This window comes from Nanorana parkeri, unplaced genomic scaffold, assembly GCF_000935625.1.
Source record: "Nanorana parkeri isolate BGI_ZX_2015 unplaced genomic scaffold, ASM93562v1 scaffold1597, whole genome shotgun sequence".
Taxonomy (NCBI): Eukaryota; Metazoa; Chordata; class Amphibia; order Anura; family Dicroglossidae; genus Nanorana; species Nanorana parkeri.
Window position 1 is genome coordinate 265,526 of NW_017307865.1, and position 17,684 is coordinate 283,209.

A 17,684-nucleotide genomic window follows, 5' to 3' on the forward strand; every position below is an offset into this window, starting at 1 on the left:
AACGGTGAGAAGAAAAAAGAGCTTTATCATTTAAATAAGTGTTTGAGAAAAATCTCCTATATTTGTCACCACCTCAGACATGGTGATAAAGGCCTTTTTTTGTGAAACGCTGAGGAAAAAGCCAGGAAGTGACCGTTTTACACATTTTCAGGCATAATTGCAGGATTGATCATGCTGTAATGCATCCAATAGAGTGTTTTGCAACACATTACTCCTTACCTTCTTCACTCTTTATCACCTATAGGACTTTTTTTTGGTGCATCAGGAAAGACACGCGATACACTTGTTTTGCATGCGAGAAAATTTTTGCCACTTGCAACTGCTGCATCAAATTCAGACCCTGCATGTCTGGCAGCCCTTTGGAACGGAAAGGGAGAGAAATACACTATATTGCCAAAAGTATTGGGGCGCCTGCCTTTACACGCACATAAACTTTAATGGCATCCCAGTCTTAGTCCGTAGAGTTTAATATTGAGTTGGCCCACCCTTTGCCGCTATAACAGCTTCAACTCTTCCGAGAAGGCATCCACAAGGTTTAGGAGTGTGTCTATGTGAATGTTTGACCATTCTTCCAGAAGCACATTTGTGAGGTCCGGTACTGATGTTGGACGAGAAGGCCTGGCTCGCCGTCTCTGCTCTAATTTATCCCAAAGGTGTTCTATCGGGTTGAGGGCAGGACTGTGTGCAGGCCAGTCAAGTTCCTCCACCCCAAACTCGCTCATCCATGTCTTTATGGACCTTGCTTTGTGCACTGGTGCGCAGTCATGCTGGAACAGGAAGCTGTTCCCACAAAGTTGGGAGCATGAAATTGTCCAAAATGTTATGCTGATGCCTTAAGAGTTCCCTTCACTGGAACTAAGGGGCAAAGCCCAACCCATGAAAAACAACCCCAGTGGCATGCTTTATACCACTGCATCCGACACTTGGTGATGTAAGGCTTGGATGCAGCTGCTCAGCCATGGAAACCCGTTCCATGAAGCTCTCTACACACTGTAGTTGTCCCAATCTGAAGGCCACATGAAGTTTGGAGGTCTGTAGCTATTGACTCTGCAGACAGTTGGCGACTTCTGTGCGCTGACCCCTCTGTCATTTTACGTGGCCTACCACTTCGTGGCTGAGTTGCTGTTGTTCCCAGTTGCTTCCACTTGTTATAATACCACTAGCAGTTGACCGTGGAATATTTAGTAGCAAGGAAATTTCACGGATGGACTTATTGCACAGGTGACAACCTATCACGGTGCCAATTAGGTAGATCGCGATCTACTGGTAGATTGCGATCGGCTCACTGACCTGTGTTCTGTCCTCCCACGGTGCTCGTGCAGCTGAACGTGTCAGACGCCGCAGACAGGAAGGAGAGAAGAGAGGAGACTTGGGAAGCTGCTGCAGTGGAGGTAAGAAAAGACAGACAGGAGAGAGACAGTGAGAGAAGAGACAGCAGATAGAAACAGGGGAGAAAGAGAGGAGAGATAAGGGGGCTGGTTAACTTCAATGCACCGCCACGCCCCCTCCTGCCCCTGAATGCAGGTGTTTTTTCATTGGTAGATCTCATTGAGCTCGTCATTTGAAAAGTAGACCTCCAGACGAAAAATTGTGGGCACCCCTGATATACTGTATTTAAACTGATATAAACTCTGGCAATAGGCGATGATAACAATTTGTGACAATCCTCAGTCCTCCTTAGTATGATTTGATATGATTTATAAATATTTCTATCACATAAAGTAACACTTTCCTATATTCTCAAAACACAAGAAATCTAAAACGATAATTGTTTTGAAATCTGAGGATTTGTGAGGACCCCACATATGCAGAGTTTGCCCAAAATTAAACCACAGCCCAGTCCTAGAAAAACATGTAACCATGAATGTGTGTTAACCACTTGCTGTCCGGGGCATTTTCTTACTATTTGCGCGCACATGATAAAATACACATTTTTGGCTAGAAAACCGCTCCAGACCCCCAAACAATTATATATGTTCTGAAAGCAGAGGCCCTGTAGAATAAAAAAAATGCTAGTTGCAATTTTTGATGTTGCACGGTTTTTACGCAAATGTTTATCAAACCAGTATTTTTAGGAAAAAATAAACTAAATTAAAATTTAGTGCACAGAAACAGAATATAATACCCATTTTTCTTGTAAAATATGAAACATGTGAAAGACGGGGTCACGCCGGATAAATAGATACCAAACATGTCAAGCCTTAAAATTGAGTTCGCCCCTTGAAACCGCAAAAAATGGCAATAACCAAAATTTCCCATAGGGAACATTTTAAACGCTTTTACCACTCATCATTTTAGTGCTAACAGTGACTGATGGTGCTAGAATTATTGCTCTCACTCTGACGTTCGCGGGGATACGTAACATGTGAGCGCAATTGTCGTTTTCGCACACGGTGGCGCACCAACACGTGTTTGCGTGTGTATGTGTGGGGACTTAAAAAAAATGTTTTGCATTTTTTTTTCTTTTATGCTTTTATGTTACTTTAATTTTTAAACACTTTATTTTTTTTACACTAACCCTATTGCTAACAAGCACCCCTATGTAATAGCAGATAGGGTATGACAGGTCCTCTTTATGGAGACATCAGGGGTCTTTCAGACCCCTAATGTCACCTAGGGACCCCAAAGAAGCTAAGGAAGCAGAGATCTGCTTCCCCAGCTTCATCTCCTGGCTCTAAGAGCCGGAGACTGTAAGAGTGACACCGTAAGTGATGTAATACACATCACCTCCAGGTCCAGTGATCGGAGGAGAGATCAGCGGCTGGAGGCCGCTGAATCTCTCTCCGATCATTGCGGGGAGACCCGCGCGCAGCACGGTACAAACGATCCGGCAGCTGTACAGATGCCGGATCGCTTGTACATTAACAGCAATTGCCTGCTGTTAAAAGCGGTACCAAGAACACGGCTGTCTATAGACGAAGTGCGACCCGGAAGTGGTCAATATAGTTAAAACCAAAAAACTTGTTTGCTTTATTTATTGTCATGGAAATATTATTAATGAAAAGAAAGAAGAAAAGTGTTTCTTTTTAACATAAGGGGGGGGGAAAAGCAGGTACCACAATAGACATGTGCGATTCGTTTCCTTATGAGTTGAAATTCATATGAATTTCTGTAAATTCGGACATTTGGATGCATCCGAATTTCCGAAGGACATAAATAATGAATGCGAAAGAATCCAAATGTTTGATAACGAAATTCAGATACATGCGAATTTCCGAATGCTAAAAATAATGAATCCAAATGTTTGATAACGAGATTCAGATACATCCGAATTTCCGAATGCTAAAAATAATGAATCCAAACGAATCCAAATGTTTGATAACGAAATTCAGATACATCCGAATTTCATTTGGAACGAAACAAGAAAGCAGGAGAGCTATCATTTACCGCTCTTGGGCTTCTCTGCACTTTGTTGACATTCTGGACTTGTAAAAACAAAGTAACAGTATATTGTTACAAAATGGAAAGAAAAGAAAGAAACAAAGAAAGATCTGTGTCGATCTGTAACAGCTTCTGCGTCTTTGCTGACAGAGAATGTGACAGCTGTGACAGCATACACTAAAGTATTAAAGTAACACTACAAAGAAATAATAATGAGAAGAAAAAAAAAACCAAGCGTGCGGTTCCCTTTAGGTCTGGAAGGAACTTAAGGGGGACCCAATGCCAAAAAAAATGTGGGGAATCTCTCAGGTCCGCTCCTCTGCTGATTGACAGAAGGTAGTGGGCGGAGCAATAGCCAGCCTGCTATTTGCTTTTCCAATTAAAAAATAGCCAACAGCAGAATGGCTATTGCTCCCGCAGAGGAACAGACCTGAGAAAGTTCTCTCTCAAGACTGCTATCAGGCATTGGGCGGGTGCATTAGCCAGTCTGCTGTTGGCTATTTCAATTTGGAATAGCCAATAGCAGACTTGGCTTATTTCTGCCCATTGCTCGATGTAAGCATTGCATCGGACAGCCAGTGGCCGGTGGGTTTTTTTTTTCTGTCAGGCGGCAGGGGGCGGGACTGACATCATGGGACATTTAAAAAAAAAAATACATTTTCAAAAACTTGTGTCTTTTGTTCCCCCTGGAAAAGCACCCTCCCAATGCCGAGGGCATGTGGCCTGGTATGGTGGAGGGGGTGGGCTCGCTCACCCCCCTTTCCAACCCCGCCAGGCTGCTGCCCACATTAAGGGTCTGCTACAGGATTTTAGGGGACCCCATGTTTTTTTTCTTTACTTTTTTTGGCATTGGGGTTCCGCTCAAAATACCTAATGTATTTTAGGTATGTCGGAGAACTGCACTTTTTTTTTTTTACATCAGGGGTGCCCTTTAACATTCCTACCAGGCCTAAAGGGTCTGGTATGAATTGTCAGGGAACCGCACACTGTTTTTTTTATTGTTTCTATGGAGTGTCAGAAGTTAAAAAGAAGCAAATTAAACATTTAATGTCACATATCTGCAACTAATTTTTGTTTAGAATTATCATTTAACTCTGATTCACTTAAGTCCAAATGCCGAAATGAATTGACTTTCAGACCCGAATCCCGAAAAACTAAATCATGAAACATCCAAAACGAAACTAAACAAATCTCTTGGAGACCCCTGATATCTCCATTAAAGAGAACCTGTCACATTTCTTTGCTATCACATAGGGGGGTTTCTTAGCCCGGCATGTGATAACAAGAGAGTTAAGTGGGGGGAAAAAATTGTAAAAAAAAAAGTTTAAGTCACACATGAAAAAGAACATACACGCAAACATGTGTTGGGTGCGAAAACGATGATTGCGCCCATTACGCCGCACATGTTACATATCGCCGCAAATGTCACAGTGAGAGCAATAAGTCTAGGGCCATCAATCAGTATAACACTAAACTGATGAGCGGTAAAAGCTTTCAAAGTGTTGCCTATGGTCAATTTTGGGTGTGGTAGGTTTTTGAGACGTTGCGGGTGCGCGCAATTTTAAAGCTTGACATGTTTGGTGTCTATTTACCCGATGTGACCCGTTTTTTAGATTTAGGGAACAATAAATGTTTTATAACATAAGGTTAAAACAATTTCAGTAATTTTTCCTTAATATAGTAAAAAATAAAACCCCAGTGGTAATTAAATACCACCAAAAGAAAGCTCTATGTATCCCCAAAAAATGGTATAAAATTCATTTCAGTACAGTGTTGTATGACGGAATAAATGTCAGTCAAAGTACCGCAGCGCTTAATACTGAAAAATGGCCTGGCCAGGAAGGGGGTATAAACACCTGGTCTTCAAGCGGTTAAAGGAGAACTATGAGGTGAGTGCTTTTCATTCACCTCATAGTTCTAGCCGACCTGTGACAATGAGACTGTCACAGGTGGGCTCAGTAGATCGGGAGGTGAGCGAACACATACCAATCCAGTCACGGCTCTCTGCTGTGACAGGGGAGGGACTGGATTCCCCCCTCCTCGCCAGCACTGACTGGCGGAACAGACGGGGGAGGGGGCGGGTACAGCTGGCTCTGCCTCTAGATAGGCAGAGCCAGCTGTCAGTCACGCAGCTGGGCGGATCCCGGCACAATTGTCGGCATCCGCTTCAGCTGCGGCGTCTCAGTATACCGCGAGCTACAGCTCGCGGTATACTGAGCAGAGGGTGACGGGAGGACGCTAGTTTGTGTCCTCCCGTTACCCTAAGGAGAACTATGGAGAAAAGCATTAACCCCATAGTTCTCCTTTAAAGAAGAAGTCCAGGAACTGCAGCATAATGCGCTCCGGAACCTATTTTAAACCATGCAGTTCTATCAACAAAAACATAAAATATGGTTTCTACTTTTGTAGTGGGGAGGCAAACCAAATTTCAGCCTGCTTAATATGTGAACAAAAATGTTGGTAATAACTCCATGAAAGCATCTCTCTACACGTTTTGGACGACGTCTTCCAGAGATGAGAGATAAACTTTTTTTTTTTGGAAGAGCCGAATAAGTGTTATAAAATTGCCACAGTAACGACAACTGGTTTTGTGAGTGTAAACAAATTTTTTTTGTCTGGAACTATGTTTGGGACCAAAGCAGCAAAAATGAAAGATGTCCTACTTTCTAATAATACTGTAACTAGATTTGTTTTCCTTTGTGCTACTGACATTTTAAATCAACTCATTTGTACACTCAAATGCACTGATGTCAGTGGTCTGGCTGTGCTGTAAATGCTCGTGGAATACCTGCATAATGGTGAAACGCCTGAAGACATTTTGGAAATAACTACTGAAGCAAATATCTTTAAAAAATCTATATACCGTATTTTTCGCACCATAAGACACACTTTTTCCCACCCAAAAGGCTGGGGAAAATGTGTGTGCTTCTTATGGAGCGAATCCCTAGTTTTGTGTACATTTAGTCCTGCTAAAGCAGAGCTAAACGTACAGTGGAAGCCGCTGCTCGTTTAATACAAGTGATCTATTCAGATCTCCCCCGCTCCTCTGGGGAACCCGTGACCACGAGATAGGAGCTCACCATAGAGGAGAACGTCCGTTCTGTGTGATCACTGAGACCGTGGTGCTGTAATCACAGCGCCACTTGTCTCAGCAGTCACTTACTGCAGCTTCTGTCACAGAAAATGTGACAGAAACTGCCTGCGTCTTATTGGTTATGGAGCGCAAAATACGTTTTTGTTTTTTTTACCGATGATCTAAACTGTATGCACTGCATTGACATCAGTGCGGATGGTACAAATACAACAAGAGTCAAGTTTCTGAAGTTATTATAAGGATTCAAAGAACCCCCCGAAAGTACATGCGTTGCAGCACACCACAACACATGGTAACACACAACTGTACGTTGTGGTGAGCTGCGTCAAAAATGCTGCATGTCTGTTTTTATTGTTTGTTCTGGGGCATTTGAATGGATTTCCTTCAAGTGACACTAAACTCAGAAGTTAAATCTTAAAAATACATTCAAGTACCTTAACTATTAACATAAATGTATCTTATTTGTGAATCACTCGGCTGTAGATCCTCAAATCATTTCTGAATCGGTGCTGACACTGTCCTTCCTTCTGGAGGGGGGCTACTTTTGTTCCCCATGGTCCCTGTTGTAAAGTAGCCGCCACTCCAAACTCACTCCTGTGATGGACTACTATCTCATGTTTAGTTTACTAATTGGTATTAAGATTATAGTTAGGGGTGTCCCGATACCGATGCATCGGAATCGGGCCCGATACAGGGCATTTTGACATGTACTTGTCAAAATGCCACGATGCCTATTGCCGAAGCTTGCGCTGTTTTTTTTTTCTTACTTACCTCGCCGAGCGTCGCGTCACTGCTGCTCCAGTGGGCGGAGCTTCAGGTGGGGTCCTAATTTAGGTGGCCGGAGACTGCCAGATGAGTGAGGGCGGGCGGACATGACACGACACTGTTATGCTGCAGTTTAATTGTAAATGTATTCTCTGCACTGTATGAGCAGTATATACTCTAACCTGGGACGGGCTGGCTGTAAATCTATTGCTATAGTGCACTGGACGCGTGTAATGTATATGTAGTACATATATACAGCACACACCTCCACTACACTCCAGCAATAGATTTAAAATTCTCCGCTGCTAACATGAATAGGTTAAATCATGATCCATAGTACAGAACATGTAGTTGTTCTATGGATCATTTAAAGTCACCTGTCCCTTTAAGAAAAGTATCGGTAATTGGTATCGGCAAGTACATGAGGGGAAGTACTTGTACTTGGGCCTGAAAAAGTGGCATCGGGACATCCCTAATTATAGTCCATCACGAGTCGGGTATAGAGCCTTCAAAGCATTGCAGCTGGGATCTGTGGCTCATGGATGCATGACGGGTCCCATATTTGGTGTGTAACCTGAAACATTTAAGAAATTGCTTCATGTACTTGCTGACATGAACATCAATAAAGACGTTTCTTCGGGATGAAGAATTACTGGTGTGCTGGTGACATATTTCTACTTGATGTATAAGTGGCACTATGTTACTATGGTACCCAGGAGAATGGGATATATCAATTAGGTGGTGGAAATATCCATACAGTATGAAACATGGCTACATAAACAAGCCCCCCCACCAACAAACCATCCCCCTCTTACCAGCATGCTCCAATCCCAAAAAATCAATACATGCTATTTTTTTTTATTATTGTGTGTGGGTGGACTTTCTGTAACACCATTAGTGGGTACCGGTGTTTTCCAGCAACTGATCAATGCCAATCACATTGAAAATGGTTTTCTACATGCCTCGTTCACCCCATGATACTGGTGTGATGTGCGGTGAGCAGTGCATTGGATGGTATCGGAGGTCACTGCAGTGCTCTGCGATGACCTTAATCGATTGTACACTTTGTATACTAACAATAATATGTAAACAGTACTAGGGCTGCAACAACTAATAGATTAAATCGATAATGAGAATAGTTGGTAACGATTCTCATTATCGATTAGTGGGGGGGGGGGAATGAGAATATTTATTTTTAATACAACCAATCAATTGAAAAAATAATTGGGCAACTAATCGACTATGAAAATAATCGTTAGCTGCAGCACTAAACAGTACATTGCGTTGTACCGCTGCACAGCACCGCCACCCAGCCGCACACTAAAATACACCGTTCAACTTAGAATGCGGCTCGTGTGAATGAGCGCTCAAGCGGGTTTTGCAGAGTTTACCTCAGTATAGCGGCATTTAGCATTTCTAACCAGATTCTGGCTATTGTACGTGTCCCACCACACTTCTGACTGACGAGTCACCTTTAGAATCTGCAATGGGTGCTAGTGACAACTGGATGGTGCCGCACTTACAAGGAATGAGAAGAGGAATCACCGGCACTCCGATCTGTGATGCAAACATATCTTTTATTGAGCTTAGCTGCTGGTGTGAAGTTACCCTGAGGGGATATTTTCTCTCACTGTCTGTTGTGTCTACACAATGGAAGCATGTTATCACAAAGCAAACGTTTTGGGGCAGACAATGCCTGATGAAGGGCCCCAAGGTGGTCTGGAAACGTTGTTTGATTTGTGGTAACATCAACGTGCGTCAAAATCGGAGTGTCAGTGCTCCCTTCTTTTCTAACCGGGTTCTGGACACCCAGAATTCTATGTTCTCTAAATGCAGCTAAAGCGAACGGCTCTGAACGTAGGTAAACGTCCAGACAGATCGATACCCTTGAAAAATCAATTACCTGCATTTAGAAATGTGCTGTAAACATATTGTAAAGCGCTGCGCAAATTGTTGGCACTATACAAATCCTGTATTGTAATAATAATATAATTGCAGGTTTGACACTGCAAGCGTGAAGGAGACCTAAGGCCCCATTCACACTTGGCGATTCGCAAATCGCGCGTTTGTCGCGCAATATCACGCAAATGCTTGCATCAAAAAGCATTGAATCGCGGCAAAATCCGCTCGAAAAAGGGTCCTGCTGTAGCGACACACGACCCGCGACAGCAGGACCCTTTGCCCCATTGCAAAGCATTGAAGAGCGATATCGCGCAGTAAATAGCCACGATATCGCGGGAATTACCGCGCGATAAATCGCTCAATGTGAATGGGGCCTTAGGCTCTGTTCACACTTTAGCGTCATTTTCACTTTGATCGTTTTTGGTTTTAGCCAATGGAAAGAAGGCTCCTAGGAATGAATTGCGTGTTTCTCGGGTCTACTGGGGCCACAAAAAGCACGTTCATGTCCTAAAGAAGCTCCTGGACTTTTTTCGGGTGTTGAGCAACATCACATCCCACTGATGTCAGCCGACAAAATTGAAAAACATTGAGATCTGCATGTTGAGCGATAGAACGCTTCTGAAAACGCGCTTCAAAACGCACAGGTGGGAATGGGGGCTCAATGTGACTAAACACCTCAGCATAGCTGGCTCCTATGATGGCTGACACCTCTTTATTACTATGTGTATAGAATTCAGCAGTTAGTAATATATCAAATATTAAAAAGCTGATTCCACAGGGATGTTGTCTGATATTCACACACAGAATATGAGGGACAGCGTAGAACCACCATTGTCCTGGGACAAAAAACTGGAAATCTCGTAGGTGACATTAATATATATTTAATATAATTCCGCCTGGTCGTGAGGGGACCTAGCCTTCCTCAAGAGCAGGCGGTATGGTGAGAACACCGTGCTCGGTTCCCCCTCCGCCCCCCCGGGGTGACTCTACTCCCGCATTGGGCCCTGGCCCGGCCTTAGCTTCCCTTCCTCCAGCAGCCAGTCTGCTTCGAATGCGGCCTCCCCCTTCCGCATTTTCCTGAGGCTCTGCGGCAGTGACGTTTACTGCTGACGGCGGCCCCAGCCAGGAGAGCTGCCCGCTCTTTTTTCCCTCTCCCTCCTTCCCCCCTCTCTCAGCCATCGAGCTCGGCCCCTCCCTTTCTGCCTCTCGCACTCACTCTCTACCTTCCCCCCTCCCTTCGAATCAGCCATCGCGAACAGGCCTAACGGAGGAAGGAGCCCCGGTTCCCCCCCGGAGCAGACGGAAAAACCCACACCTCGTTCTTAGGTAAGGCCGCGGCGGGAGGCAGAACGGGGGCCTAGGGCGGGGACGGACCGCGATCTACGGGAATGTACCAGGCCGAGACCCGGGCGTCTCGCCTGCAGCCTCGTCTGCCCTTCATGAAGGATAAGGGAGAAAAGGGCAGGCAATGCTAGACGTGTCCACCGCCTGCCCGTACCCATTTTCCGGTCACCGTCGCTTTAGCTGGCTGACGGAATGGCAGGCCGCGGCCTGGTGTGGCCCGCTTTTAGGCCTTTATCCGACCGCTCGCCCTTCCAGGCCTCAGAGGAGGCCGCAGCTAGGCCCTGATTGGGGTGGAAGAAGGGGGGCGGCGGCTGGCAGTGTGCAGCACTTTGCCTCATCACATGGCCTCTGTTTTGTCCACGCATACCGGTGGACGGGGCCCACATGAACGGGGCAGCCTTTATTATCAGCCTCGGCTTGTTACACAGCAGATTTTAGACGTTTTATTTTACTTTCTTGCGGCTGCAATAAGGGAAGCATTAAAAGCAAGATGGCGGCCGTCCACACAGACTGCATGTGAGGGAGGGGGAGGGGACACGCCGCCATCTTGAATCTTCCTTCTCAGAGGGAAAAAAAAAAATCAGGGCGTAGGAGGGAGAAAAATGAAAGTGCTCGACGAATGTTCAGCTTGTTTTATTTAGGAGTGGCTGATGTTCAGGCACTGCCTATATAGTGAGAGTAGTGTAACCTGTGTTATGTTCAAACAACCTCAGTGTGCATCATTCACATATCTGATTCTATGAATTCGTGCCACAGCAAAATAGAGCTATATGTCATTGGAATAGATGATAGAATATATTTTTATTTTTAAATGAAGGTAATGATCTGGGTGTATTTACTGTTCAATAAATATTAGTGATCTATAGAAACTGGCTCTGCCTGAGACAATGACATTTGGCAGCTCAATCACCTCAGATCCCTGGTAGTCATGGAATGCGGCACATCTGTGTTATATAAGGTGGGGAGCTGCTCCTACACATTTACATTTCCTTCATTCACCACACAGGCTGAAAGAGAGCAATCAATCGATTTCCCCCATCCACGCTAAACAACAAGGAGCGAAGGAATCTCCGAGGCTGCTGGAACAGTGACTGTGTCCGATTGGATGCAACCACTGTTCAGCTGACAGTTTTCCACCCGGGCCCTTTGCCTTTTCAATCGACTCCTATAAAGCCGGGTAGTTCTGACATAGCCACCCTCAGCTCGAATTTGGGCAGGATTTGGCTGTGGATGGCTAGCTATAGGTTGTGTTGTACAAAATTGGACTAATAGGGTAACGCAGAGCTGGACAAATCCTAGGAGCCAGGTCGCCAATGCTCCTTTAAAAATTCAAGCTGGCCATACACTATGCAAATTCCTTCCTTCCAGACTATTGTCTCTAAAAAGTGACGGGTGGTGCCTTCACACTCTGATGTACCTTGACCTTGGAGTTCAGCTTGTATCTCTTTGGAAGATTTCTTTAGCTCTGCTTGGCACTATCATGCCATTCAATCCAGGGTCCATGTTCTTCTTGCAGGAAGGGCGGCTATACGTCTTCATAATGATCACAACTGTAGTCACAGGAACATCAAGCTGCTTGGAGATGGTCTTCCAGCCATTATGTTTGACATGCTGGTTTATTATTTTCTGTCTGATCTCCTTAGACAACTCTCCCATTTGCTTTCTCTGTACCATGTTCAGCATGGTGCACACAGTGATACCAAACAGCAGACTGACTACTCTTCTCCATTGGAATATGGTGACTGGCCGATTTACAAGATTGACCTGTCATGTTAATGAGGAGTGATACCAAATAGTATGAGTACTCGTCCAAATACTCGGTATCAGTGCATCCCTACTAATTACAGAAAACAATTGGCTTGAAATAGCATTATGATCCAGTTATTTATAATCCAACAAATCCATCCAGACCATGTTAGACTATCTTTGTAGACTAAGCAATAAATGTTCTCATTTCATGCTTTCTTTGCTTTACTCTCTAACATACCAAAGGCAGCAGATATACACGAGACAATTGCTTTTCATTTACTCAATTTTCAGCTGGGATAAATGGAGCTTGTTTTCAATGAGCTGTAAAGGTGGCAACAAATTTGTACACGTCTGTTACCCGGCACAAAGCAATCTTGGTATTGCTTGGTTGGCAGAAGCGATTCTAATTCTGGAGCGGGCACATCACTGTACATGCTCTGCCTCGGGAGTCTTGTCAGCAGCCATCCCTATAACTAGATGGAAGGAGATCTTGTTTGTTAGAGGGGACATGACATTGTGTAAAATGCTTTTGTGCCTAATAATGTGTGGAAGAAATTGTCCTTTAAGTATGCCCAGGCCCCATTTACATCAGTTTAGTGTTTTCACCCCTACAAAATGTATACTACAGGTGCATTCTTTACCTCGCCTACCTTTGCTTGTCAGTTCAGCTTCCTATGGCTAGGTTCAGATATCGGCGATCATGCACGATTGCACACGGCAAATGACACGCGGCCCCATTGATTTCAATGGGGATAGGTCTGCGCGGCAATTGTGGCGGGAAACTGCGCGGTCTGCCTGCCGCGACTGGGGTGCCATTAGAAAATAATGGCACTGCCAGAGCAAGTGGCGGTGTTGTGCGATTTCCGTGGCCATCTGCGTGGTTTCATGAATGATTGTCGTGTGGTCACGGATCGCCCTAGTGTGAACCTAGCCGGAAAGCCCCATGCATTCTTGGACTAAGCAAGGCTTAAACCCCCATGTGCTAATATTTAGGCTTTGTAGTTGCCTACCCTTGGGAGGATGTCATGTACCCTGTTATTATTTGGGGGTGGGTAAAACAGTGGATTTCAGCAATAAGGGAAACTGGACACGGCATGACCTGGAGCCTTATGGCGCCAACTACTAACCTGTGAATTTTTTTAAATACAGTATCATTTTATTTAAAAACGTATGTAAATATGCTTTCAATTGCCCAAAAACCCACCTCCTGTGTTTTTGCACTTTATGCTTTTCAACCTCAATAAAGTCTTGCATTTTTAAGGTTAATTTTTTGTGTGCTAGTTTTTTTCAAAACTAGCTATAGTATGGTATCACTGTTGGCCATACAGTCCCCCTCCCCCTACTACCACTTCTAATATAGAGCAGAAAATGTATGATGCTGAATCTGACTGGATGATGTGCTCAATTTTACCGTCCCGCCTACAGTCTTTAAAGCCAACCTTTTACACTCAAAAATCAAATTCTACCAATGCATCCCTCCTATGTATGATGATTAATAATAGACATGTCAGATGTAAAATGCTGTGATTGTGAAATACTAAAGGTGCCCACACACCTTACGATAATCGCGGGACATCCCGCGATCGTACGATTATCGGAAGGTGTGTGGGAGCCGTGCGACCTCTGCTACTGTAAGGTCGCACGACTTTTATCTTAGGAACATGTTCGAAAACTCGGGTGTGTAGCATGTTCATAAGATAAAAGCCGGACGGGCCGGTGTGCGCAAGTGCACACTGCATGTTCAGCATTGCGGTCATCGGAAGGCCGCCCCCTGTCCAAGATAGGCAGATCGTACGTTTTTTTAATGACCTTACAAAAGTCTTGCGATGGTTGTAAGGTGTGTGCCCAGCCTAACACTTGCAGAGCATTCACTTCCTGCTTTGAAAAGGCAAAATTACTTCAGTTTGCCAAAACAATTCACAGTGGGATTGCCTTGTCATCAGCAGAGCATTGCTGGGAAATCTCAGGAGATCTCAGAGAAAAGCATTTTTCTTCCCTGAAATGATATGCATGGTCACATGTCCTAGTCACATGTCTAGTCACATGTGCCAGAAATGCAGGAAGTAATCGGAGAGCTAATAATCTGCCCCTAGTAAACATGGCCACTGTCAGAAGACTGGGGAAGAAAAGGGAAATAAGATGTGTAAAGAATAAAAAGCCGGCAATTATCTAGAAATAAGTGTTTGTAGATTGTCATTACTAAACATTTCTAAAGGTGTGTTTGTTGTTATTTTAGAGGTGTGTGTGTGTGTGTGTGTGTCTGCTTTAAAGGAGAACTATGGGGTTAAGGCTTTTCCCCATAGTTCTCCTTAGGGTAACGGGAGGACACAAACTAGCGTCCTCCCGTCACCCTAGGCTCAGTATACCGCGCGCTGTAGCTCGCGGTATACTGAGACGCCGCAGTATACCGCAAGTTGCTGCTCGCGGTATACTAAGACGCTGAAGCGGATCCTGGCAATTATGTCTGGATCCGCCCAGCTGCGTGACTGACAGCTGGCTCTGCCTATCTAGAGGCAGAGCCAGCTGTACCCGCTCCGTCCGTTCCGCCAGTCAGCACAGGCGGATCGGAGGGGCGAATCCAGCCCCTCCCCTGTCATGGCAGAGAGCCGTGACAGGATTGAGAGGTGAGCGAACGCCGGTATGTGTTCGCTCACCTCCCGATCCACTGAGCCGACCTGTGACAGTCTCCTTGTCACAGGTCGGCTAGAACTATGAGGTGAGTGAAAAGCACTCGCCTCATAGTTCTCCTTTAAGTGTCACTGCTTGCCAAGGCAGGTGAGGTGATGGTGCTTTCAGAGCCTATAGACTCCATGCTTCTGCCCCATATTCCTAACCGGTAGGGGAACAACATCACAAGGTTATGTCTATCTAAGTACAGCTACCTCCTGTCCAGCAATTTACACATTAAGCACTCCCACTGAAAAATTGATTTCAACTTTCATCTACATAGTGGCACTTTGATTTACCAACAAGCTTGAGGTATTTATGCTGAAGGAACTTGAAAATGTAATGACTTGGTAAAAGAAAATACATTCGTAACTCATTTATATATTTTTCTGAAGCTGTTCTTTGAAGGACACCAGTGCTGAGAAGTACGTATGCTGCCATTGCTGACTCCTCTTTTTGAAAATGTTGGTTGCGGTGCTTTAATAGATTAAAGCATTGACCCAGAACAAGCATGCTGATCAGGAGTTGAACATCACTGACTGCAAGCTTGTTCTAGGTCCCTGGCATTGTTGGTCATATTAGGCAGACAGGTAGCAAAGCATTCTTGGCATGAGGGCAGCAATTTCGGCCACCACAGGTTTTCTTTAGCTATGCTTCTATAAACTTACCATAGTAGTTGTACTTTCTTCTCCCTCAAAAGCAATCCCCACCATCATACAGGCTTTCCTGTACATTAGGGCTAGCTACTTGTTTTCTTTCCCGCTGTACTTCCTGGAAGCTAGGATTAAACGCTGTGGGTCTCATTGACTCCAGCCTTGCGCTTGTGTCTCCTCCTCTCTTTCCTCTAGGTTTTGTTTGTGAATATCTAGGAGGAGAGGGAGGTAAATACATGAGCTAAGTGCTGGGGTGTATGAGATCTGCAATCCTTACTTCTGAGCGACCCAGAAGTACAGCAGGAGCATGTAAACAAGCAAACTTGCCTATTGTACAAGCAAGCCTGCATGACAGGGAGTTGCTTTTGAGGGAAATGAAAGTATAACTGCTTTAACTGGTACGTTTATTGTGCCCGGAGTTTAAGAAGAGCAATTATTTTGCGTTTTAAAAGTTTGTAGGTATTTTATTTTGCAATAAATTATTGAAACTGTTACCATACTGTTTTTTTACAGTAATAAAGAAAACATGATTACTGTTGCCTACAAAGAAAACCTTTGAGTCCACTTCCATACATTTAATTTCCAAATGGTGAGGACAAGACTGTGATTCATTTATTTTGCCTGTTGAATAACAATGTTGGTGCCATGTCGCGCGAGATGGCATCAGAACGCATCTTTAATAATGAATGTGTGTTTTTAGGGTTTAATACCGAAAACAAAACTTTCTTTCATTTTAAGTTTTTTGTTTTTCCTATGCATCATTTATTTTCTATTTCAGAAAGATTGGCTAATGCGCGTTCGGAGTCATGGAAGAGGATGTAGCCGAGCTTGCACTGCACACCACAGAGCCGCACGCTTTCTTCCATGCTTCAGGTACTAGAAGGTGGTTGGGTCACTTGTGTTTGAATATGTAGCCTTAAGCATTCACATGAGCAAAGCAAAAAGATTATGAAGAATAAAGTTGGGATTATGGTCGGATCAAATGAAGTTGTGGAAATTTGACATATTAAGAGATGAGTTCTTGTGCCAACTGATGTAGGAATGTTCCACTGTGTGTGGCAATTTCCTCTTCAAAATCTATTAATTGCTTATTTTCTTATGAAAAGGAGTACACTTTCTAATTTAGTTATTTGAAGTATGGCTCATAAAAAAACATCAATGTTCCAATATAATAATTTTTACAATGACTAAATATTTGGACTTGTGATGTTGCTTGAAACAGAACATAGCCTCTGTTCGTTGTTTCCCAGCAGCACTGTTTATTTTGCCCCATTAACATAACATGTATTTTTTTCCAACTGTGGACCTACCAGGAGTGCATTACATCCATCCTTTGTGCCCCTGGTAGTGGGTAGATATGTCATGAAAATTGACATCCGTCTGTTAGCCTCTGATTCATGGACAATCAGTATGTCCGAGTGCCCAGTCCATGTTAACCATGTTCCTGAACCCTGATTTTACTCTACGCCAGGGCTTGACAAATTTCCTGTGAATCTAGGAGCCTGCTAAAAATCGCGGGGTTTGGGGACTAGTTTACTTAACTTTTTTTTTTTTTTTTACTTTATTGCCATCACATTGAGGGCTCACAAGCCCCCTATGTGATATTATTTTGGAGATGTGTTCTCTTTAACCAGTTGACATCCGCGGTGTTAAACCCCCTTCCCATCCAGGCCATTTTTCAGTATTCAGCGCTGCGGTACTTTGACTGACATTTATTCCGTCATGCAGCGCTGTACTGAAATGAATTTTATACCCTTTTTTGGGGACAGATAGAGCCTTCTTTTGGTGGTATTTATTCACCACTGGGGGTTTTATTTTTTTACTATATTAAGGAAAAATTACCGAAATTTAAAAAAAAAAACAGTTTCCCCTATATTAAATGATAAAACATTTATTATTACCCAATTTTTTGGTAAAATATAAAAGATGGGGTCACGTCGGGTAAAAAGACACTAAACATGTCAAGCCTTAAAATTGCATGCGCGCGCGAAACCTCAAAAAACGATAATACCCAAAATTGGCCCTAGGCGACGCTTTAAAAGCTGTTACCGCTCATCAGTTTAGTGTTATCAGTGATTGATGGCCCTAAAATGATTGCTCTCACTGCGACGTTCGCGGCGATATGTAAC

At 44.0% G+C, this 17,684-nt stretch overlaps 1 protein-coding gene across 2 annotated transcripts in view; it reads left to right on the plus strand.

The window, feature by feature from the left end:
• Positions 1-10,125: 10,125 nt before the first annotated feature.
• The window catches only part of ZFX (zinc finger protein, X-linked), a 22,116-nt gene continuing 14,557 nt past the window's right edge, over positions 10,126-17,684 (plus strand). The window contains exons 1-3 of one of the 2 annotated variants that reach the window (XM_018570798.1): positions 10,126-10,468; positions 16,069-16,144; positions 16,334-16,428. In XM_018570798.1, the coding sequence (XP_018426300.1) occupies positions 16,362-16,428 (67 nt within the window). In that variant the 5' untranslated portion in view covers positions 10,126-10,468; positions 16,069-16,144; positions 16,334-16,361. The remainder of the gene's footprint in view (positions 10,469-16,068; positions 16,145-16,333; positions 16,429-17,684) is intronic. The other variant, XM_018570799.1, reaches the window with a different exon arrangement.